The 26291-nt window shown below is 40.1% G+C and overlaps 1 protein-coding gene across 1 annotated transcript; it reads left to right on the top strand.

Annotated features, from left to right (window-relative positions):
* Positions 1-1833: 1833 nt before the first annotated feature.
* rc3h2 (ring finger and CCCH-type domains 2) lies at positions 1834-23455 on the top strand. The gene is made up of 19 exons (XM_073478654.1): positions 1834-2137; positions 2229-2346; positions 2922-3155; positions 4406-4581; positions 6686-6886; positions 6999-7131; positions 8719-8837; positions 9990-10102; positions 10356-10676; positions 11037-11239; positions 11322-11626; positions 11704-11850; positions 13757-13894; positions 15867-16031; positions 16121-16370; positions 17178-17262; positions 17848-18052; positions 18158-18321; positions 18448-23455. Exons 1-19 carry the CDS (start codon positions 1907-1909, stop codon positions 18590-18592), a joined length of 3453 nt encoding a protein of 1150 aa, XP_073334755.1. The 5' UTR covers positions 1834-1906; the 3' UTR covers positions 18593-23455.
* Positions 23456-26291: the final 2836 nt, after the last annotated feature.

Genomic DNA, 26291 nt, shown 5'->3' with positions numbered 1-26291 from the left:
ATCAGATTACATGCAGCTTCCTCTGGAGCCAAAAAAGGCTTTATGCTCCTTTTTTCCCACATATGCAGTAGTACTCCCCAAGACCTGTAAACACACTTTAATATGTAAAATTAGTGGTGTTACCCTTTAAAAAAAGGACTTTAATAAGGATCTCAATATTTTGGGATTAAAACAGCCACGGTTGGGGAAGCTGGTACACCTTTACTCAGAATATAAAGTGTTTTTGAACTTTACTGTCTCATATTGTAGTTGTAAAAGATGTTTGGGAACATATGATATCAGCAAACTCTTTGGCTGACAGACGTTGTCTAGAACAGGACGCTGGTGTTATTCAGCTTTATCTGTCTCAACCCTACGGATATTGTCTGTGTTTATCAGTCGTCTGCGTACAGTTTGGTCTTTCAGTTTTATTATGATTCAGCATGAGCTCAGCCTTCATTAGTCAAGAGAGGATTTGTCTTCAAGAGCAAAGTGGAGGCCAAGATGATTCATGCGTGACTGATCTCACTCTTAAATTAATACTCAATCTTGGACCTTTATTTTTTATTTTTCTCCAAGAGGTAATTGTCTTCACCACTGTTCGTAAACAATCTTTTACCTTTTGTGCTCTTAAGCTATCAGATTTCAGCCTAACGACACTCACTTTACGAGCACGATTCCAAAGTGTATTTTATAAAACATATTTGTGATCTTTATGATGTTGAAATAATTTTCCATCCATGTTTGTAAAGAGATGAGTGAAATATGGGCCTGTATTTATTACTGCAAAAACTGTGTTCACAACAAGGTCTTTACTGGCTGCCTTTTAATGGAATATGTGTTGACGATTTGGCAACTATAGAGCGAGAGAGCACTTTAACTGCTCAAATTAGATTAAATAAATGTATGACTTTATGGCGAGAGAGAAGATAAATACTGCCTGTGTACTCAGCTAAATGCTTATTTCACTCTATAGAGCTCAAAGTAATTTTAATGCAACACCATGTGCAATAAAAAATAGGACATACTGTGTCATCGTCTGTTAACTACGACAAAGTTCTTATACTGTCTGAAAATATTGTTAAAATTATGTAGATTTTCTGATGTACTGTGGGTCACATTGTACTTATCTGTCAAACAGTCAATCAATCAGTCAAACTTTATCCATATAGCACATTTCAAACAAATCAAATACAACTCAAGGTGCTTAACAAGTGATTAAAAAACGTTAATAGAATAAAATACAATAAAATAAATAACAATGATAAACAGTAAAATGTTAAAAGAGACCTATTATGCTTTTTTCCTTTTTTACCTTCCTTCAGTGTTTTATATAGGTTCTGGTCCATGTAAAAGATCTTGACAGTTAGAAGGCAAACGTTTGCACCAGCAGAAGCTCCTCTCTCCCACAGAAGACACTGCTCCTTAAACGCCTCACCAGTAGTCCTGCCTTTAATTCAGTCACTTTGTGACATCCCACTACATCACAGGGACTCTGTGACCTTTGCATGATTTATGTGAGCGGCTAGTTTGGCACGTAAGAATTGATTTAACACAGCTGCTCTGTTGCTGGCTCAGGTGTGTGTGAGCTGACCAATCAGAGGAGACTGGGTATTCAGGAGGGGGGTCCTTAAAGAGACAGCAGCTAAAACAGAATGTTTCAGACAGAGGGGGAATATTCATCTCTTGTCCATAGTTGCAGCTCCAGTGGCAGTAAATTTGTCTACATGTGTCTTTGGCAGTATCTGTAGCCATTACCTCACGAACATAATGTTTCTATGACCTGACCTACAAAACTGCTACATAACTTTACGTTTTGTTCCTCACAGTCATTGTCGGCACTGGCGAGCAGGAGCTGTTGTCGTGCCTCATTGACATGCATTCCCCCTGAGCTCGGCGACGCCTCCCTCAGTGGTGTGGTGGCAGGATGCCGGTGCAGGCGGCCCAGTGGACGGAGTTCCTGTCCTGTCCCATCTGCTACAATGAGTTCGACAGCAGCGGCCACCAGCCCATCAGCCTGGGTTGCTCCCACACGGTGTGTAAGACCTGCCTGCACAAACTGCACCGCAAGGCCTGCCCCTTCGATCAGACGCCCATCAGCACCGATATTGACCTGCTGCCGGTCAACTGTGCCCTGCTGCAGCTGGTGGGAGCTCAGGTGAGTCAGGGGGAAAGAGGCCGTTTGTTTATGTTGCTCCTCTTTCTCCTCTTTTCTTGTTTCATGTGTGCTCATGATGAGTGTCTTTTAGGTCCCAGATGTGCAGCCAGTGAGCCTGAGCAGTGCAGCAGAGGTTGAGAACTACGAGGTCTGCAGGGTGTGTGTGGAAGAGCTGGCTCTCTACCTGAAACCTATCAGTGGAGCAAAAGGTTTGTGTGTGAGTGTGCAAATGAGTTTTAGTAAATCTAGTAAATCATAAATGGTAAAGTAAATGGTAAATCTAAGAGTTTCAGTTTCATCTGTGGACGTTTTTGAACAAAAATGAAGCTCTTCTTAGTAAATGTGCGGGGGTGGAGGTTTGTAACTTGGCATTCATCGCTTCTCACACTTCTAATGACGCCTGAAAGCTGCTGTACTTTTATGGTACTGAAGGAAATTTGAGACAGGAAATATTAATCTTCCTGAACTTGACCATTTGTTTCTGGTTGTTTGTTCAGCCAATTCTGCGTGACGATTTTGTGGTCACATTCGTCATTTTTATACAATTCACTCTGCATCATTTCTGGTTCCTTAAGAAGATTGAAGAATTACTGGGAGATTAGATCCTTAGACCTTTAAATCCACCTACATAGCTGGTTCTAACAAACATAGGCCTGCCATTTCTTAGTTTTTTTGGGTCTGGGGATGAAATTTCTTTCTTCTTTGTTTTTGTATTAAATACAGTTACATTGAGACATAATCAATGACTTATAACTAAAGTAAATGTTCTCATCACCTTCTGCAGGTGTGGCGACTCTGAGTCCAAGTGTGCTCAGTCGGCCAATGCAGAGGAAGCTAGTGACCTTGGTGAACTGCCAGCTGGTGGAGGAGGAGGGCCGCGTGCGGGCGGTGCGGGCAGGCCGGTCGCTGGGGGAAAGGACCGTAACTGAGCTCATCCTGCAGCACCAGAACCCCCAGCAGCTCTCTGCCAACCTCTGGGCAGCGGTGAGGGCACGGGGCTGCCAGTTTCTGGGACCTGGTGGGTGTGCATGCATGACACACAGCTCACACTTTTCAAACATGTAAATCTGAGGAGCAAGGCAGTACAAGTGATTTGTAAGACATCCGGATGTAACAAAGTCAGATTTTAGTCAGATTCCATGTGTCATTGTTGTCTGAATCTAAATGAGACTCGCATTAGCATTTCAAATTTCTTTCCATACCATGGCAAAAACAAAAAGTCCCAGACACACCAAACAAGATCATTTTTTCTACCAACACATTTGTAATGTCTGTGGGTTGAAAATTTGACTGAAGATCTGTTTTTATATGTATATATATATATATATATATATATATATATATATATATATACACATATATATACATATATATATATATTTATATATATATATATCTATATGTATGTATATAAATATATATATATATATAAATATAAATATAAATATATAGTTTTACTAATTGGGACTGATATTCAATTCATACTCAATGTCTCATCTGCAACACTCTGAATGGTTTAACGCCACAAGTAATAGCCCATCACCACTGAATAATCTGAATCTGCAAAGTAACTAGTAACCAAAGTTTTCAAACACATGTGGTGGAGAGAAGTATAAAGCACCAGAAAATAGAAATACTCAATTAAAGTATCTCAAATTTGTGTAAAGCATGCCATGACAGAGGTTTGAGAAAAAAAGTTTCATTCAAATATAAACAATTGAATTGACGCTAGTATTTAACATTGCATATATTGTGTTTGTTTTGCTTCATTTGGATACAGAACCAGCCTTTTCTGAGTTACTGTTCAGTCAATATACTGTACAATGCTATTGCTGTCAACCTTTTGAATTTATGCTCCTGAAATTACTTGACTGTTAGTGTAGCAGTTTGGCATGTGAATTCAAAGGAGTTGGTAGCCTTTCAGCTGACTCATTGTGTCCAGAATTTGCTTGAATCGTCTAAGTTGCCTGTTACGATTGCCTCAATAAAACTGGCTGCTGGTGCTGGTACCCGGTGTCCTGTGATGATTACTCATAGGGCAGATTCTGACTGAGAAACTGTTTCTCATCATGATCACAGAATGAGTTCATTCAAATGTCTGAGGACACCTGGTTGAAGGAACCTCTCGGTATTAGAAATAGATTTGTTTGTTATTTTGCTTTCGTTTGTTCATAATCGAAAATTTAATATGAATTATTTTTTTCTCTCCACACCTCTCGCTGTCCTTCCCTCTATCCCTGAACCCCCCCTCTAACTTTTCCTCACCAGCTATGCAAGAAGATGCCCTAAAACTGGTTTTACTTGCTCTGGAGGACGGCTCGGCCTTGTCCAGGAAGGTGCTGGTTCTGTTTGTTGTCCAAAAGCTCGAGGCTCGGTTCCCCCAGGCCTCCAAAACCAGCATAGGCCATGTGGTGCAGCTTCTCTACAGGGCCTCCTGCTTTAAGGTACGGGCAGCATGGACGATGGATACACATTAAACCCATAAATAATATTAAGTTACCAACAGCTCTCTGAATGTAGCCTACGTGACACTGAACAAAGGAACCTCAGTTTGCTGCTGTCCCAAGAACCCAAGCCATAATAAATGACCTGATTAGATGAAGGGTATTTAAATAGATCCTCATTCACCACCACATATTCCTTTACCACATAGATAGTGCTTCAAATGAATACTTTTTTATGTCATCAGTTATAGAGGTGTTTTCCAAAACTTTAATATTTTCCACTTAATAAACCCTGTCAAGTTAAGATAAACAAAAACAATGATTTTCTGAAAATTACGCAAGGGAGCTTCGGAAAACCCCTTTTCAGCTGTCAATGGTTCTCCAACTTACCATGACCCAGTCTGACATTAAAGTCTTGTCATGCTCTAAATGGGTTCCCCATACTACTAGCATCTTATATTACATATAAGTCATATACGTATTAAGGATATCAGATCCTGTGTGTGTATTTTTGTGCCTGTTATCTGATGACAGACATCGCTGGTAGGGCAGAAATGCCAGCTATCTGCTTGTGATGTAACAGCAGTCTATATTTGCCCTTGTTGCCCCCCCTTCAGGACAGAGGCAGACAGCACAGAGATGCACAGACAGATAGATGAGGGAACAGAGAGAAAACCTGACCAAGGATGGACAGCAGCAGGAGCTCGGCTAATGATGATATCTGATTCCGTTGGGTTGTAATTTTGACCGTTGAGCTTGGCAGATTTGTCAGCGATAGCTGGTGGTTTGTGTTGGTGTCTTGTGATGATTACTCATAGGGCAGATTCTGAGAAGGGGAGAATCCCCTTGTCTGATCTGAATCTGAGTTTATTAGTCTGAAGTCACCACAAACGGACAAACTGGCAGGTCGGTAAATTTTGTTGCGTTTAATCGGAAAATCGCAAGTAAGGCTCCACCAAAATACCAAAATGTGATTTTATTTTGAAGGAATAAGTTATCCCAAAAGGAATATTTAATTATCTCATCAGTTACTTATACAAACAGCATGCAAACAACAGGGCTGGACTGGGACTAAAAAATCAGCTCTGGCATTTTGGCTCTCTACAATCTGTCGAACATCACCTAAACCCTATGGTCCCCTTAAATACTGTACTAATCTCCCAAAGAGTGTTGTAAGTGCTGTGGATCCGTGGACCAGTGTACTCACTTACTCTCAATAGACTCCCTAGTGAGCTGAGGTGGCTGTGGAGCACACAATATCCATCCTCAAGTAGAGGTACACGTTATTATTAAACATTTCAATCATTTCAAATTATTTAATAAATTAAAGTATACCATCTTACATTCATTGTATGATGTTTTTTCAGTAAATGCAGAGTAGAAGTCTTACAAAAAAGGAAATAACATAAGCTCTGCTAAAAAGTACCATCTTAGATTATTTAGTAACATTTTATATTTTACATTTTTATTATTAATAATTAAAGGTGCAGTATGTAAGAATTGGCCACTTGTTGAATTTATACTCCAAACAAAAAAGGAGGCAGTATATCACCAGAGTAACTGCTAACTGCTGCTAACTGTGTTCTATACAAGCCATGCAGCTAGTCAGACTACTGGGGGAGTCTTGGTGTTTACTCTGCTAGCACAGGAGCTTTGGACCGTCTGGGGAAACAGATTTTCAATCAACAATAAACCAACAGTGAATTGCTCCTAACAAGTTATGCAGCATATTGATTTTTAAAATGATGTTATAACTAGACAATTACATTGTGTGTTCAAAATTACAGTCCTTACCCCAATAACTGTCAGACTTTGAGTAAACAAACATAGATACCTAGAGAATAATATTTCTTATTTGAACCTGCATGTTGAATGTAAAATTATCAGCTGTTTACTGCATTTTAAGTGTTATGTACGGGGAGAAGTTAAAGATTGAGTGATTATTCTTCCATTTGTTCTGTATTTTTGTTCAGATATGTCTTAGGAAAGATAACAACCACGCCCTACTCTCCTTCTCTTCCTTGTCTTTCTTCTCCCTCCCAACTCTCTATTCGCCCTCTTTCTTATTCTTTCCATCTCCGTCTGTCGCCTGTACTCCTGTCAGGTGACCAAGCGTGACGAGGACTCCTCCCTGATGCAGCTGAAGGAAGAATTCCGAACTTACGAGGCTCTGAGGAGAGAACATGACGCTCAGATCGTCCACATCGCCATGGAGGCCGGCCTGCGAATTTCACCCGAGCAGTGGTCCTCTCTGCTGTACGGAGACCTGGTCCACAAGTCACATATGCAGTCCATTATTGACAAGGTACCAGCATTATTCGTTTGCTCAGGTTGCAGCGTTCATTATTGATAAACTCACTTTTGAAATTTTTATTTTCTTTGAAAGACTCACTCTCCTCTTCTATCTTCTGCTCCAGTTACAGTCTCCGGAGTCGTTTGCAAAAAGCGTCCAGGAGCTGACAATCGTTCTGCAGAGGACAGGAGACCCTGCCAACCTTACGAGCCTTAGACCACACCTAGAGCTGCTAGCAAACATAGACCACAACCCTGGTACTTCAGCTTCTTGTTCTTTTATTCATATGAGCAACTAATAATGCGTCTGGATGATTAACTCTTAGAATAAAGGGCACTTCCAGTTCCTTAAACACTAATGAGATTGAAAATTGAAGAAAATAGACAAGCTGTGGCACCCACATACAAAAATCCAATTAACCAGAACAAAAGAGAAGATTTAAACTGCTGATTCATCTTGTGTGGGAGACATTTATTAATCAAAACACAGTGACATTCAGGGAGTTTGATGTGTTTGGCACTCAAGATATTTATCCTGTATTGTGCTTCTCTGTTAAACACAGTACACAGTTATTATATTGTCATTAAAACAGCTATTGGATGGATTACAATAAAATTGAGTCCCTTTTCATTTCAATTTTAAGTCCCCCGGTAGGCAAAAATGTGTTTTTTCATCTTGTTCCTACAGTTGAATGTTTGAGCTTCACTGTGTGGAACGGTGTATGTGCAGAGTTCGACACGAGAAGGTTGTTTTCACATTCATTACTGAAATTGTAAATATTCTCTGTGCTCATTGACAATCAGATTTTAAGAGGCGGACCTACAAGCATGATTTGTGACATCACAAATAGTTTGGAAGTCAATCCTGGTCCAGTATTCCAGAATGGACTTTACAGTGAAGTAGGAGACATCTTGTGTCCAGCAGTTAAACTTGTGAACTGAAAAATATTCACATATTCTGGACTTTTTTAGTGAGGAAGAAGGAATAGATGCCATTTTTTAAGAAATATAATGTGATAATTATACGTTTTCTGTGAATTCTTTCCATTCAGCCAATACTTACTAGAAACCTAATATTTCCTTTAATCTCAGCATGTACTTTGTGTTTAGTGCTTATTAGCAAATATTGACATGCTAATACCCTAAACTTCGTAAGATGGTGAACATTATACCTGCTAAACATCAATCAATCGATCGATCAAACTTTATTTGTATAGCACCTTTCAAACAAATCAAAATGCAATTCATGGTGCTTTACAGATGATTGAAAAAACACAGGATACTGAGAAAACAAAAATAGATTTAGAGACTAATGCACACTACTTGCAATAAAATGAGTAGTTAAAATAATGGAAGATGATGAATCAAAGATATATAAAGCAATAATACAATTTTACTCTTAGAAAATGTATCTAAATGTTGATAAATACATTTAAAAAAATGCAATAATAATAATAAACAGTAAAATATAGATAAAGCAGTCATTTTGTGGATGTTAGCATGTTGAGCATTAAGCTAAGAGCATTGCTTTGCCTAGAGCCTCTCAGAGTAGCTAGCAAGTTTTGTTATATTTATCCTTTCAGAGTCGCCACACCTGCAGAATTCAAGTTGTTCTCTTTGTATTGTTAGCGTACTATGTTATTGAGATAATGACTGAAGTGAATGTGTCCTCATCCAAAAAGACAGTGAGAGAGTTTTGCCCTGACTTAATGGCATCAGGATGTCTATCTTAAATCATCTCTGATGCACGTAAAATTCTTTCTAGACTTGCCGCTACCTGCGCATTTTTGAGATCATGCATGGTGATAAGAATCGCTACTAAATAGACTGTTGACCTGTGTACAGATGCCCCGGCGCCGTCATGGGAGGAGCTGGAAAGTGTGATGCTGGCTGTGAAGTTGGTGGTTCACGGACTGGTGGAATTCATACAGAACTTCAGCAAGAAGAGCCACGACACTCCACAGGTACACCAGTGGGATAAGGAGGAGAGTGGAACAGTTATATTGTTAAGAATAGACAACAGAATGATGCAAGAATTAGACGGGCTGCAGGAAATGAGAGAAATCATAGACATAATATTTGCCCAGTGGAAAGTGCAGAAAGGGACTGTCCTGGGGGAGCAGTTTCACTATAATTAAGGGTATTTCCACCAATTGAAATAACAGCATTAAAATAACTGTTAACAATGAGCAAATGATAATGCAGCTGTGAAAACTGTTCTCTAGCCGTGCATACAGTATGGTGGGGTGAATAGAGGCTAAAGCTGTCCTGTGTGTCAGTGTCTGCTCTTGTCGAACAATACACAGGAAGTAAAGTTGAAATGAAACACTCAAAACAAGTTCAAGTTGAGACACAGATTCAGATAGCAATCAATATCTGTCATCTTTCTTGGCAAGAAGGAAAGCCTTCAGTTCATTGAAGGATGAATACAAAACTCTTTTTTTTATGAACCACCTCTTCACCTTTTGGTTTAGACATTTTGCAGGTGAAAGGAATCTTACTTTTCTCCAAGTTAGAAAACAAGACGTAAAAGATGTCTAAGCTCTGTAAACCAGGAAATCATTTTGTGTGTTTGCTTTGGAGGCAAACAGTTTTGACATGGCAAAAAACACTTCAGTGATTTATCCATTGAAAACGTACAACAAAGTAGTTTCTTAGTTGTATGGTGTTTAACAGCTGTTCTCTGTGTTATGTCTACACCAGTTTGACATTTGTTTGACATGCACATGCTCATTCAATTTTGAGACGTTTCCATTTCAACATCTACTGAATGAGTTGTAAGAGTTTGCAAATAAAAAAATGGGATCACCGTTGATATAGTTAATTAGTCACTGTTGGGAGTGAACATTAACTGTCATCTTGGCCTGAACTTTACACTAAGCGTCACCCATGTTTAATGATAGATATCAAAACAAACACTCTCATGTTAATTTATTATAGTGCTTCAACAATAAAACAGTATTAGCAGTGTGATGAAACATCTGGTGTGCTTGATAAAGCAATAAAATGATTATGTGCTCAGGAGAAATAAATGCAGTGAAACATTTATTCTGAAAGATTTACTTCTATCACTTTAATTTTACTGTTAATGCACATTGTATCTGTGCGTTTTGCAGCCTCAAGCCAACAGCAAGTACAAGACCAGCATGTGCCGAGACCTTCGTCAGCAGGGCGGCTGTCCTCGAGGAACCAACTGTACCTTTGCACACACGCAGGATGAGCTAGAGAAGTAAGTGAGCCTGCAGACACACTTATACAGATAGAAAATAATTCTGATCATCCAAGTTTGCATTTATAATTTTGATGTTTGATGAAATGAGACAAATATCAACATTACATTAAGTGTTTGGAAGCCTCAGATGCACTTACTCCCATCTGTGTCTACACTGCCTTACCCAACTCACACTTTTTAATTAGATTTAATTTATTTAAGCATACATTTGTTTACAAGAGGATGTTGATTTTCCCCTTCCACTCTTTAGATTTAGACTGAGGAACAAAAAGAGCAGCAGCGTGGGTCGTGCATTCCCTCTAGCGCCGGGGGTTATGGGTAAAACCTTCACCATGGAGGGCAGCGTCCACACAGATGTGCCTGCAGGAGTGGGGCAGGGGCTCAAAGGCACGGGGGAGAATACAGCCACCCTGACAGAGGGAGTGCCCAGCCTGACTCACCCCCAGCTGATCTCCAGAGGGGCTGACATGATGGAGGAGATGAAGAGAGCGGTGCCAAACGGATCCAATGGGGCTAACGGGTCCAACGGGCTATCTGGCACCAACAGGAACTCGTCAGGGTCAACTGAGCAGTAAGATTATTCATCCACTTATTCACTGATGCGTGCACAGCTCCTATTTCTGTGAACAGTTAACTGAAGTACTGAAGGAATATGAAAATAAACAATATATAGATGCATGCTTGGTTTTCAAATTTTAAGGGTTTTCTTTTGAGTTAGATATAATAAAAGTTACATTTCAAGTGATTGTGTGTCAAAACATTTGGTTTTCATTCATTTACTTTTGAATTCATCTAGTCAAATCCACATTTACATGTCACCTGATGTGTGGATTGGATATTTGCGTATGACATTTATGTGCTGTTGAGAAGGTCTGACTTTAGGTATCTCAAAATCATGTGTTTATTCTTTCTCTCTCACTCTGTCCATCAGAAAGCCCATCTCTCCTCCCAGGACTCCTGTCAGCCACTCCTCAGCATCGTCTCCCTTGACAACAATCGGGCGGGGTGATGGTGGCCCTCTCATGCCCAAACATGGTCCGTTCGTGCTGCGTGCGCCACACCCTTCTCAGGCATCCGAGCTGTACTATCAGGAGCCTCACTCTGCATACGACACAGCCCATTATCAACCAAGCTGTGAGTCCATTTGTAAATAAAATCTTAAATTGAAGAAAACCTTGTCATCTTGGTAAGGTGCAAATCTTCTCTTCCTCTCTAGCAGGTTCCTACTACCCATCTTCTCTCCATCCTCCTCACAAGCCCTGCATGGCTCGTTTCCTTCGATCCTCCAACGTCCCAGAATCCTCCCTGCCACCCTCGATTGGCCCTCCGCCATCTTCCTTCCCCAGTGACCCTCAATCGCCACACCCACCTTCTTCCTCTTCGTCAGCGTACCCACCTAGAGATCGGATGGGACCTCCTGCCTTCCATCCCCACCCGGGGCAGCCTCAGTATGGGCCTCTGGCTCCCGCACATGGTGTTTATGCTCCACTCTATGACAGCAGGAGAGTCTGGAGGCCTCAGGTGAGCCTACTGTTAATTATGATGTCACCATTTTAATTTGGTCAGTCTGTAACTTATCATGATGATTGTCTTCACAGCTGTATCACAGAGAGGATGCCAGGAGTAACTCACTGCCTCCAGAGGTGCTGCATTCCTCCGTCTACCAGCCTCCACTCAGGGAGAGATTCAACTCTCTAGACAGCAACTACTGCTCTGGAGCTGAGCACCGTGCAGGGCTACACAGGGTAGGTGAAACAATGCATGTACTCGCCTCTGATTGGCTGGAGGGATTTATTTTCATACACACACGTACTGTATCTGCTCACTAGCTGTTACTTGGCTACAGCTTCTCCTGTTTGTTTGAGAGATGTTTATTCCAGCGTTGACATTAGCAGTGATAGTATCTATTTAAAAAACTGTATTTTAATAAGAGAGATAATCCACTCTGAGCCATGCAGTAATTAAAGATAATGCTCTCTGCCATCAGTTGTATTAGAATTGTTTGCCTTCTCTTTATCTCATGAAACATCTTTTGAACACACCTGTATTACTTCATGTTAGTCCGTCTAACAGTGAACAGATTTATTGCCGCATTCCTTTCAGCAACATTTCCGTTCCTTCACTTTCTCTTTTTACACCCACATATCATCTCACCTCTACCTTCCCTGCCAGCCACAGAGCTGCAGTATGTAGCTTCAGCCTCCTCTGTAGTCCTCCCACTTCTCACCCAAATATGTCTCTGCCTCCCCCACTCACTTCTCTCTTTCTCGCATCATTATATAGCATTACCGGTGTGACTACTGCAATACTACAGTGTGTTTTACCAGTAATGCTGTGTGTGGCAACTTCATCTGTGACAGAGATTTGTAAATACAAGACACAATCTGTGCATTTTTGATTTGTAATAATTATTATGTAACTCAGGGCTAACAGATAACCAAAAATAATGTATTACCTCAGTGTGCCTTTGTATGTCTTTTAAAACAGTTAAACCAGCAATGATTCAAATCTGACAAATGAGCTCAAGATATTCTTTTTTTAAGGGAATTGAAGGATGTTTAAACACAGAATAATTTTGCAGCAAGAGTTTAAACCTGTCGTGCACTACTGTGAGCCAGACCCAGTAAAATGATGTCTCAATTATACAGGAGAAAACAAACAATTTATAACAGTTACACCCATATATCACACTGTAATACAGTGACAGTGACATTATAAGGCAAGCAAATTACTACAACCTTTTGAATAAACAACTTGAGTCTACATTGGAAGCTTTACCAGTTTTCATTGGAGAGTTGTTGTATTACATTACATCATATTCAAGGCCTCTGATAGTCTTGCTCGTGCCCAGGGCAAGATGATCTCCAAAGGTCCCCTCAGCAGATTATTTTAAGGGTTGGAGGACATTTTTGGGCCCTTCCATGAGCCAGAGCCCGAGAAAACAGACCAGGTGGTCCTCCCCTATCGGAGGCCCTGATGAAATTATACAGCTATTTTTATTTCTTTCCACCCACATGTCTTCATAAAGCTCCTCTGCCTGCCCTGATGTCTACCCTGAGACCAAACATGAAATGCAATCAGAGCACCTAAACCTGGGAAATGTGGAGGAAGACTGATTTCTTATCTGATACAACTCAAAGTACTGTATTAGTCATGTATTTACATGCAGTCTGATTTGCTTCTGAATGGTACTTAATGAGTTGTCTTTTATGGCTTCACTTAGATATGTTGGCTACCTCACGGCATCTTTGCTAACCTGTTAAAGGGGCACTTTGTAGTTTTGGCGAAGAAATTCAGACTCAGAAATGTAATATTTACTATATTAATGAGGTAATGATACAATAATAATACACTGAATAAACCAGCCATTCTCAGAGGAAAATAAGGTCCATAAAACACTGTTTATATTGGGCGGACCCTGCCATCTTTGTAGCTACAGAGTAAAACAGTATGAACTTGTTGTCCTTTAAGGTCAGCATGTTTATTCAGTTTATTCAGTCATCAAAACAAAGACAGTTTATTTAGGTGTGTAAATTAATCAATGAAGATCTTTCTCTTCTGAATAAGATTTCTTCTCCAAAACTACATAGTGCACCTTCAATTAAAAATCGAAATCAGTTAATATAAGTATCCGCTCCGCTCCCTTTTCAGGATTATGGCCGTGTTCCTCTAGGCTACGAGGATCTGTTCAGGAGGAAGCAGGAACAGTGGGCTCATCATCACCACCATCACAACGCCAACAGGCCCTCCCAGTCCTCCCCCATCTTCACCATCGATTTTGGAACTGAGGTAGGAAGCGAATAAGATAAACAACATTTGCGCACACAAACACACAGAGCATCATTACGGGCGTTTAAAGGCATGGCAGTTAAAATTAAACCATCAGCATGACCCGTTTATTAATAGCGTCACTGTAGCCACCTGAAGCTCAGAGTAATAACATGGTTGTGTATTTTGCCATTTAAAAAAAAAATATGTAGGATTTAATTCCTTTCCCAAAAGCTTTGGCTGTGTCCAATGCTATTTAAGTGGGAGATAGTTGCTTAGCAACTGTGGAGGAAGATATCATAGCAATGCACTATTGTGGCGTGTGTGGGTGTGTGTGTGAGAGAGAGAGAGAGAGAGAGAGAGAAAGAGAAAGAGCGAGAGGAGAGACTTTAACAAGCAGTGACTCAGGCTTTCAGCTGAGTAAAGCTTTGTTTAACAGCATGTCAGATGTGTTTTTGCGAAGACGTCCGCTATAAAATTGAGCTCTTATTAAAGAAACCGCGAGGACTTTTCAAGTGTTTATTCACTGACCTCAATTTAGTTTCGATGCCTCTGCGTAACCAGCATGAGCAAACAATAATGATGATGATATCCAGTGCCTGCCACAGTGATGGCTGCATGTCAGCACTGGCAGCGGGAGCATAAATTCAAACTAGGTGTGTGAGCCTCCCTAAAACTTACACCTTTTGTATAACATTCATTTTACATGCGACATTGTCCAACCTTTCATGCATTTTGTACAGTGTAGGGTACACTCTAGACATAATAAAGCACATCGCCTTTTCATTGAAGCACTTTAAAGTGCAAATCTTGACGTGTTCAGTGCTCTTATTTCTATTGATTGCAACAAGTCCACTGGGGCTGATCAGTTAGATCATTAGTAGCTCCATTTTTTAATTGGACTGTGGTAACAATTTAATTTTTAATTTCCAAACCATCATGTCTGGCTAAAGTATTAGAAACTAGTAAATGATCAGGTGACAACATTTTTATCTCAACACTCCATATTGAAATTAGGTTGAAAACTAGGCCATGGTACTGTGACAGCAGCATCGAAAGTCTTGAATTGCGAGTGTATTCGATAAGAAGCAGGATTGTTGTGCCTTCTTTATTGGTTTGTCTAAGGTAGGAATGCCAAAAGTGGGGCCTGAGGGCCAAAGTTGGCTGCCATAAGGTTTGATTTGACCTGCCAGATTTTCCAGTGAAAAAAAAATTAATGAAAGGAATTATCATATGAATATGTTCAGTATATGCTGTGATATTTTTTGTGATAAAAATGCTCTTCAAATATGTAGGATCCCTAATTATTATTAGTTATTTTTCATAATCTGAAATAACACAATGTGTGACACATTGAGCAGGAAGTGAGTCAGTTAAGGGAACAAAAAATGTTAAGGAATTAAGTAAGTCGTAAACACATGAGAGAAAATAATTTAGATCAGACTTCAGACTTCAGATTTTCAGATTTTCTTTTCTTGCATCTCAAATTCTCTTGAAACGCCTGAAAAATCTTGTAAATGGTTTGTTAAACACCTGTTGTGGCTGATGGCTGTCAGTCCAGTTTTATGAGTGTAACAAAGGTGTGCCGCAGGGTTCTAGTCTAGGATCACTTTTATTCACAATTTTTTTGTCCAGGTAGTTCAAAACTTACATTTTCATGTCTTTTATTTTAACTGGTGTTACATTTCTCAGTGACGTTCCTTGTTTAAATTGAGGTAATGGTTACAGGTCTCCAGCCAGTCACAGGACTGACACATGTAAACAGACAACTGAACACTCTCACTTTCACAAGTTTGGGCAATTTAGAGTATCATTTTCAATATTGCCCTATGTATTGTGCAAACAGCTGCTTTCACAAAACACTGCTACTGTACATCCTTATTTCTGTGTCTTTAAAACAAATGCTTGGCAGATCAATCAAGGTTTAGTAACATGTATAACCTAAGGAGTGTGCCTCAACATGATTTTATAAACGTCTCTCTCTCTGCTTCAGCATGTGGAGAGCAGTGGAGGCCAGTGTGTGGGGTGCAGGTTCAGAGGCGAGGAAAGTTTAGCGCACTACTCTCCATGGTCCTGTGGCACCATCGGCCCCTGCCTCAGCCCCTTTGAGCCCGAAACGCTCACACACACCTCGGCTCACTCCTGCTCAGAGCACTCGGTGAGACTCTTCCCACACAGGGGCAGGCACTCAAACACACATCTAAATACAAAGTCAATGTCTCCTTCTAACAGCTTCCTCTCATGCAGGAGTTGGACAGTAATGGAGGTGGAGGTGGTGGTGTTAGTGGTAGTGGTGTCGGGAAGCGATGGCTACATTCGTTGGATCACTACCGGCGCTTGAAAGATGAGGACCCGATCATTCCCTTCAGTGAGGGGCCCATTATCTCCAAGTGGGGTGCCATATCCAGGGCGTCTCGCACAGGCTACCACACCACCGACCCTGTCCAAGCCACGGCCTGCCAGGGCAGCGCCAACACCACACCCATCAACTTTAAAGGTGAGGAGGAATAGAAGAGCGTTACAAGAGGTGTGGAGGAGACTAAAGGAAGTAGACATGAAGTGCATGATTGAACAAGGCTGGCACAGAGAGAAGCAGAACAGGAAGTGATGTAAAATAAGGCTTTTTTTGGTCCTTTGATAAGACTTTGGGTAACCTGTGAGAAGATCAGGTCACAAGAAAACATAGTGTAGCTTTCAGTGTTCAGTCTGTATCACATAGTCCTATATCATTCATATGTCACCATCGTTATGTTCTTAGTATTTCACTTGGATTTATTTATTTTATTTAGTCCTTTTTACTTTTAAGGGTGCAATATGTAAGAACTGACCACCTGTCGTATTCATACTCTAAACAAACAGGGGGCAGCATATCACCAGAGTAACTGCTAATGATAGCTGCTGTTAGCTAGTTAAATCAGTTAGCCATGCAGCTACTGGTCCAGACTCGGAGTTCAGAGAAGGAGTGTTGGTATTTAAACCACTAGCACAGGTGCTTTGGGACGGGGCTAGTTGGTTAGCATGCTAACTTCAGTAAATCTCTGAATATTTTCTCTAAAATGTTTACATATTGCACCTTTAAGTCTTTCAACTAAATATTATATAGCTACTTCAAAATTAATCAGAGTTATTGTGATGCAACTGTTTTACTGTTTACTGTCCATTATCTGTAATGCACCTCGTAAACTATGTGAAATATACAGATGCATACAATTTGATATAAATCTTCTTTGTATTATTATAAGGTAAAAATTGCTTTATTTTTTTTGTCTTCATTGTTTACATTTTTTTGTTTTTTCTCTCAAAGATTACAACCCCCACCTGGATCACAGCGACTACAGGTGGAGCTCCAGAGGATCAGACTCTTCCAGCCACTCCAGTTTCCTAGAGAGGTAAAGCCCATTCACACTCACTTAAGTCTTACATGCTATTGAGTGATGGGGAAAAATACACTGCACATGGAAAGATGTGAGATTTTAAGCATTTAGCCACGTGTTTCTTGCTGTTATAAAAATCTTTAAGTCCACAAACCCAGTATAAAAACAGTATAAGTTACATTTCTCTCTGCTTAAACTCCCCCAAGAGCACGTGGAAGTTAATTCCTGAGTGTTCTTAACGCGTTTGCTCTCACTCTTCCACTCTCATCCCTCGCTCCTATCTCATTGTGCTGCAGTCGTTTCCTCTCTGTGTTCAGACTAAAAATAGAGCTGCTGGCTGGTTCATAAAAACCCAGTGGGCAGTCAAGAAAAGGAGTCAGGAAAGCCCTCTGCACTAATGTCTCCAATGCACAGAACATATTCCAATATACTACCACGCAATATTATTAACCATCACCAGGCCGCTAGATCATAATGTAATGTTTGATCATGTTGTAATTAATTTTATTTTGCTTTATTTTACCTGTGTTATCATCACCAAAGATACTTAAAACAAGAAATGTAAACAGTTGTCTGTATCTGTTTTTTCCATGGTTTTAGTGAGCAGCTTTGTGCATCGGAGCTTCACCGTCGAACTTCAATAAGCAGTGGAGAGAAAATTGTGTCTGATTTGCAAGCCCATCAGACCGCCTACAGCCGGGACCGGAGCCGAACCGAGAGTGAACCGGACCCAGATCGAGACATTGAGCTTGAACTGTGCGCTCTGGACATGGAGGATTCAGACCACCAGGAGATCAAGTCTCAGGTTGGTATGATAATATCAGATATAAATCAGAGTGAAATTCTTCTTTATTACTGCAGTGTAAATGTTTATCATCTTTCTTTTTTTTTTATCATCTTCGCCTCTCAGGAGTCTTTAGACCTGGCCACCCCACAGTCTCAGGATGCCTCCCACCTCCTCCCACCTCCCTGCTCCTCTCCCCTTCTCTCTTCTCCTATGGAGGAGCACCCCCAAACAGAGGGTCCTTCGACAGAAAAGATAGATGCTCACCTGCTTAAAAAGATGGCCTTCAGGTGAATAAAATGGTAACCGGTGTTTCGCAGGATCACCCTCAATCTGAGTCATCTTCGACCTGATGAGCTGGCCGTAGTCACTCTTTCATTCCTTTCTCCCTTCCTTCCAATCTTGCTGTTTCTCAGGAAGTCTCTGTCCCCTGGAGGGTTGGTCTCAGGACTGGGCATGGGCAAGCTGGTGCTGCGGACTGGACCTCCTCGGCTGGGGGACGCCTCCAACCGGGCTGGTCCTGAAACGGCAGTGACAGAGATGCTGCTCAATGGAAGCTAAGGGGACACAAAGTCAAGACACTGAGCTGCACCAAGCTAGAGCTGAGTCGCTTGCCCACAACCAGATCCTGGTTCAAGGGAATACTATTTAATTCCAGCCTTCATATATGTCCGTCATATGCCTAAATAAAACTTGACAGATATGGGTTAATGGTCTGTGCTGTGCCACATCACAAGGGGCAAGAGAAATCACCAATGTACAGCTCCACAGAGAATTTAGTAATATAACTGTTTATGCCTAGTGAGGTTTAGGTATTTATGCTTGAACCACAATTAGGAGATAGGCCACAACTGATCTAATAGCATCTTCACCACATACTTTTACATGACACTGTACTCCTGAGGATTATACATCATCTAGTTTGTTGTCATTTAACATGGCTGACAAAGACACACTTTCCAAAAAATGAAAAAATGAAAGGTTAGGAGCGCTTCCTGGAAGAAAACTCCAAGGCACTATCTTTTAGACAAATAAAATGCCATCGTGAGGACTCCCCGATCAAGGCTTGATGCTGAAAAAGGCACATGTTAATACAAAAGAGAGTCCCTTGGAGTTTTCTTGTGATTTTAAAGACGCACTTATGTTTGACGGCCCTCTGTCAGACAACAATAGCCTATACAGTAGAAAACAACACAGTACATGATACATGATTTTTTTCAATCATGCCACTTTTTCCCTTTTTTTGTGAACGTTTTTACATTAATGTCAATCTTTTCATTTACTTATTCTTGTTTTTTTTATATGTAGCTTGGATTGACAGCTTGAACTGAGATCCCAACATTTCACATCAGATATTGTCATGACTGAGATAGTAAATATGAGTTATTTGCTACAGTAAAACATCTGCTTTTAATAATAATAAGAATCTAAATCACTGTATGTAATTGCTCTCTATTTGTGTGTTTCCTCAAAGGCAGGTGCTCGTTTAAGGCCACGTAGCTATCCAAAAGTTACATTACATTACTAAACAAAACAGTTTAGCACTTTTTGCCACCTTATGAATTTCTGACAATTATTTGTCATGTCTTGCTGTCTCCTTAAATGTTAATGCATTTGTTTCCGTAAAACATCCTTACATGGAAATACCCGCATCCGGCTTGATGCTACTGGTTTAGTTTATAGGTTTATCGTTATATTGCTCAGAATAAAAACGAACAGGCCGCTCCAACCCTCTGAGGAAATAAAACACTGCAGAAAACAGAGGTCCTCTATGCTGATACTCAAACAAGCCTCTGTCTTTTAATAGTCATATGACATTTTAAACATTGACCTCTGAAATCCCTCGACTGTCATGAGATCGCAAAAGACAGTGAGACAGTCATAATCATAAAAACTTGTAAATTATCATGGGTCACTTTAGGTCAGGAGGGATGACAACAAAATAAAGATGTGTGTACTCTTCTTTTTTTTATCCATACTGTGCTAACTTTAGCATCGTATGAAGGTGACTCATACTGCATAACTAAAGAATACAGCAATTCATTTTGAAACAGAAACTTGCAGCTGCAGATTTAGTAGATTTCTACATATGCCACATGAACACACAATCTTAAAGGTCCCATATTATGCTCATTTTCAGGTTCATCCTTTTATTTTGGGATACTACTAGATGATATTGACATGCTTTGATTTTCAAAAATGCATTGTTGTTCTTACAGTGTCCATTGATGCAGCGCCTCTATTCACCTGCTCCGTTTTAGTGCCTATCTCTTTAAGGCCCCCCACCCCAAAAAAGCAAAGTCTGCTCTGATTGGTCAGCTCCCACAGGCCTGAGCATGCACCGCCCATCATGTCTCCGCCCCAGCTCTGCTGGTGTTTTCGCAACCACAGCCATGCTGGGGGCTTGGCTGAGGGTGGTGACTGTATAGTTGTCACTTCACAGCCATACAGAAGTGTCGACGGCTCGTTTAAAGGCACAGTTTCTGAATATGTGTTGTGGAATGAGCGTTTTAATACCTTTACAGTATTTACATAGCACCCAGACCTGGGTTATAATATAAAAATACATGAAAAATCTCACTTTCTACAATATGGGACCTTTAAAAAACTATTTTTTCATCTTTGTGTGCCTGTAGTGGTTCTGGCATTTAATTCTGCTGACTAGTCTCACTGCTCTCTCTCTCTCACTCTCACACACACACACACACACACACACACACACACACACACACACACACACACACACACACACACTCACACACTCACAGTAAAAGTGTGCACAAGCTGTTATTCACACACACACACACAGTAGACACAAACATGCAATACAGTGGCCTTTCTCTCCTTGGTGTTATATAGACTTAAACATTGGGCTCTACAATGACTTATTGTCCATGCCCACTGACAGACTCCCGTTCTGTTTTCGAGGTGTGATCTCTGACATTTTTGTAAGCCCCTGGCATTTTCTGTGCTTTCCAGTCCACTCTCCTTTATGTACAATGTAATCAATATTCAGAGGTCGTGCGCAAAAGCCTACAAAAGTGAGGGACACCATTTCTTGCGTTTCTTCATGCTGTATCTTTGTTTAACTTTTTTAAAAGTTTTGTTTTGTCCTTTTGCATTCGCTAACTTCTGTGAAGTTGTTCGTCGGGGTATTTTGTATCAGGATCCTTGTTACTCTTGTTTCGTTTGCTGTATTTTACATCATAGAGACAAAACTGACAGTCGTGTCTAATGTTCCTCTGTGTTTGCTGGCCATCAGTACGCTGCTGTACGGCCAGCCTCGCCTCACTCATCTTGTAATGTGTGGCCTAGTCGTAATGACTTTAACATGACCCCATTCTAGATATACAGATTTTAAAGTCGTGAGGACTCCGAGTTTGTTTACACCCATTCTAAATCTTATGAGATTTGTGTAGAATGAGAATTCAAGTTTCCTCTTTAATTTGCTCTCAACTTTTTCAGCAGCAATGTCTTTCCTCTCAGATTAAACATTTAATCCAATTTTAGAGGATGGCAGAATGGCTGTACATGTGAGGATTCCTCATTTAGTTTCAAGTTCGAACTTTATAAAACTGAGTGAATGATGAAATCATGGACTGGTAACCCAACTTTGAGAAGCGGGTAGACAAAGTGATGAATTAGACAGTTCAGTGTGACTCGATGTGATAACACTCCTTTGAAAACTCTCCAGTGCTTTGTAGAGTTCATTACTGAGATGAAAAGGCGCAGGGATTTAGCTGCTCCAAGTCATGCAATTAGCTCAGCTGCCTACCGTCGCTCTGCATCTGTTTACAACTTCACCTTTGAAGTCATGTAAGTGCCATGTTGTGTACAGTACAGTACAGTACAATCAATCCCTGCAATTTTCCTATAGCTTTTTTTCATATTCCTCTACTGTAAACTATGTGAAGAGGGAAAAAGCTCAGTCATGTGCGAGGAGGAGTGAGATGCTTCTCTCGCAGTCCCGCTTTGCTCCATTAGAGGAGGCTAGATCCTTGTCTGTCTTGAATCGCTCAGGGAAGACTTAAGTTGCTCAGCTACTTTGGCTTTTTCTAGACTCATCACTTAAATATTCTGTGGAAGTATTTGCCTGATTTTCACTTGGCCCTGCCACCTGAAGCATATATGAGTTCAAGTGTTAGACTGATTATATTGTTTGCCAGTGTTTACTTTGCCAGTGTTTTCTTTTGCCTCTCAGTATCAATATTGGCTTTGCTATTCCTGTTTCCATGGGAAAGGGCTGGGCACTACTGTATGTAAAAACAGTATTGTGAGTATTGAACTAATGTCAAAGTGATACTCCCCTGTTTCCTTTTAAAGTGTCCATAGAGCACTTGCTGTAGTGGCCAATTGCACTGCACTAATTCCCACCCCATCACTGCCAATGGGTGCACTCTGCCCCCCGACTTCCCTCCACCCCACCACCCCCCATGCTCCCTGCATCCTGCGTCATGCATGCGATATAGTCCCTCTTGTGATGGCAGAGGAGTATTGATGATTCTGTAGTTGTGATACAACACACCCAGCGCTGTAAGAGTTCTGCACATGCCCACTGTGTGGCCACGTCAAGTGCTGAAGTTTGCTTGCAGCATTTTACTCGTTTGCTCATGAAAATTGTTTAATAGAGATTATATTATTATTATGACTGATGATTATTGTTATTACCACATTTGGTTGTTGTTGTGGTATTTTTTTCCTTCTTGGTATATTCTCAATCTGCTTCTTTGTTTTAAATTTGACAATTTGCTGAAATTTTTTATTAGACAAGAAAGTGTCTCATTATTCTATATTATCTGGGGAAAAAGCCTGTTTGTTGATTGTGAAACATATGATGAACTGATGTTTTCTGACTATTCATGTCTGTATTAGACATTTTATTTGCAAATCTATTGTTCGATTGAAATGTAAATGAACTATTAAGAGATGGTACACATCCGTCATTGTATACAGTCTGGCACCATCATTAGATGGACTTATAGTATAGACGCTCATTTATACAACCTGTGATAATCAGATATATTTAAATGTTTAAATCATTGGGGCAGTTGTGTAATGTTTCAGAATGAGGACAATAAAAAATCCTTAAGAGACAGCATATCCAAAACGTCCCCGTAATGAATAATACTGTTACGTATTCCATTTATTTCCTTGGAAATATCACATTGTGAAAGGTTTCCCTTTTACTTACTGTAAGGTGATGCAGGACTGGAGTTAAGTCTAACCTTTGATTGATGAAGCTGTTTGAGTATTGTTTGACTGACTGATTCTTCTGTGCATTTTCTGACTTGTTCATCTGTATTACACTGACTTACAGACAGCTTAGCCGAGCAGCGTTTACTGCTTCTGTGTTGCACTGAGAGATGAATTGACGAAAAGGAAGATTTCAGCACATGAAATTGCATGCTACAATAAACAAACAACAAATAATCCTTTGCGATTCTTGTCATCATTTGTGAATGCTGTTTATGGCAAGAGAAGTTGGATAACACAGCCAATTCATGGGCCTTGAGCTGAACCCCAGGGGGGGTCATATTACACAACACACCATAAAAGGGCATGCTAATCATGTAGCAACGTGGTCATGCAGCACTTAACAGGAAGAAGCTCAGCTAAAAGCACATCATAACCATTTTTACCTGAACGATATGTCATAAAAAAAGCTGAGACTCTACATGGAATGAATACCTATAGTGAAATTTAAGAAAAAATATGTTTTACGGGCTCTAACATGAGAAATCTACAATGGCACAAATGTAAATATAACTACTAAAATCTATATAACTTTGCTCTGCTACACTTTATTAGCATCAATCCTGACAGAAGGGAATGTTCAGATGTTGTGTTGTGGTTTTCTGGAGGTTTTGGGCTGCAACTACATCATTCCAAGGAGATTTTCTCTCTAAAAATGCAAAATTTGGAGACAACACCAAGCTGTTTTAGGATAAAAACGTTACATTATGTTGCTTTAAAGGTTCCCTGTGGAGTTTTTGGCCTCTAGTAGCATTATTGAGCAATGCCTCTTTTGTCTGGCCTGAGGATGTACATGCAGGTGCAAGCAGGTGACGCAATTTAGTTCCTGCCACTGTTCCACTGATCTACAGGTGGGGGTAATGCACCAAGAAACACTGCAATGTGCCAGCAACAGCGGAGAAGAAGAATCAAGCTACTGTAGTGCATATGGATGCAACCGATGCAGGATTTAAAATATTTCTTACAAATGTTGTATTATTTATATATTGTATTATAACAATCCATACAATACATCGATCTTTGAAACATAGGCTACTATAAAGATTTGACTCTTGACAGTGATTAACTACATAACTACATGTAGATGCCAACACCATCTTATTAGATATGTTCCAAACATTATTCACATTTGCTCAGAGTTCTTCTTATATTACCTTTCTCGCTGCCTCATGCTGTGGTGTGTGATTTAAATCTGAACAAGTGAGCAAGTTGGCTAACAAAACACAGGGGGGCGCTAAAAGTCTCCTACACTCACTGGAAAACCAAGAGGAAGTAAATTACAGTCAGTATTACAATAAACTGTCCTTCAGAAATCTGTCCAACAAGCTTTGTGAGTTGGTGTCTGAGGAGCCCTTTCTCCTTGGTTTCATTATGTTAAAAAGGAAAAGATTGTTTTGTGTTACCTGGTTCAACTCTGATAAAACAGGCCCTGACAGGCTGGACAGGAAGGGCCAGCATGACCGCAACACAATGAGAGCAGAACAGGGTGTGTGTTTCTCACAACTGATTGCTGTGTGTTTGGAGACAGATCCAAGCAGATTAATCAGCCTGCCGCCTTCAACGCTCCACTCAAGATCTGTTGTAAACAAGTGGTTGGCATCTTGACTTTGAACTGGTAAAGTGATGGCTTTTCTAATGTGTGATAGGTAATAATGAAAAAAGAAAATGGCAGTTGCTGTTGTTATGATGTTAGTTATTAATTCATCATCAAGAAAATGATTAGATGATGCTTTGGTGGGCCTGAGACAAAATACTGCAGCAGGTAGAACACAACCTGTTTCATCTCAGTGAGGAAAAAATAAATAAAACAGTCCGTTCCCAGTTTACAGTTTGACTTTCTGGGGTCAACCTTACCTCTGAGTTAAAATAAGGACTTGAGACCTGGAGACCTGACCTGTCACCTGACTTGACAGTTCAAAGAGATGCATGCCTAGCACAGCCACACACCTTCAAGATTAAATTATTAGGCCTAATTCTTTATTATGGCCTTGGTGAATAAAAAAAGACAATAGTGGAAACTGTACTTGAGTACAATTAAGAGGTATTTCTACTTGGGTATGTTCACTTTATGCTACTTTACTTTCTCCTTCTACTCCAATACATCTCAGAAGGAAATATTGTCCTTTTTATACAACATTTATTTGCCAACTTTACCGATTCTGATTATTAAGCTAAATTTACTCAACTTTTCAGTTATAATACATTATTGTGGATTTCCATGAAGAAATTAACTGAGCTCTGCCTGAACAGCTGCAACACTAAAGTGAACATATTAATGCATCAGTTAGTATAATTAAATGACGGATGATTCTGAAATTGGCCATTTTGCATAATGAGTACTTTATTTTGATGCTATATAACTTTGTACATTTGTTTAAATGTGCACTGTGTAGTTATGGAAAAGAAATTCCAACTCAGAAAGGTAATATTTACAATATGAATAAAGTAATAATACAAATTCAAAAATATTTACTTATATCCATAACTGAATAAAAAAAGCTGTCCTTGGAGAAGAATGAGGTCCCCACAATAATGTTTGAAGCTAGAAGGGTCATGCAAATATAAACAAAGTAAAAACACTATGAAATTGTGTTTATTCAGTTTTTTCAGTCATGAAAAACAATCAGTGACAATTTTTCTCTTCTGATTAAAATTCCTCTCCCAAAACTACATAGTGCACCTTTGAGTAAGATTTAATACTTGACATTTACTTGTAACAGAGGATTTCTAAACTGTGATATTACTACTTTTACTGCAGTAGAATATCTGAGTATTTTACATCTTCCACCTCTGGAAAAAACACTTGCAACTGACCTGCAATTTATATGATAAGAGTGATGACTTGACCTGACTTGTCTCTGACCTGGGACCTGCCTCCAAAAACCCAAACACAGCTCTGTGCGCATCATTATCGTTAGGTAATTTCCCCTCCCTCAGCACAAGCGAGACGGGCACTGACAGGCGCATGCGCGGTGCGGGTGTCAGCGGGTTGGTTGGGCTTGTGTTT

Source organism: Pagrus major, chromosome 12 (genome assembly GCF_040436345.1).
Source record: "Pagrus major chromosome 12, Pma_NU_1.0".
Taxonomy (NCBI): domain Eukaryota; kingdom Metazoa; phylum Chordata; class Actinopteri; order Spariformes; family Sparidae; genus Pagrus; species Pagrus major.
Note: the sequence above shows the minus strand (reverse complement) of the source record. Positions and strands in the feature narration are given on the sequence as shown.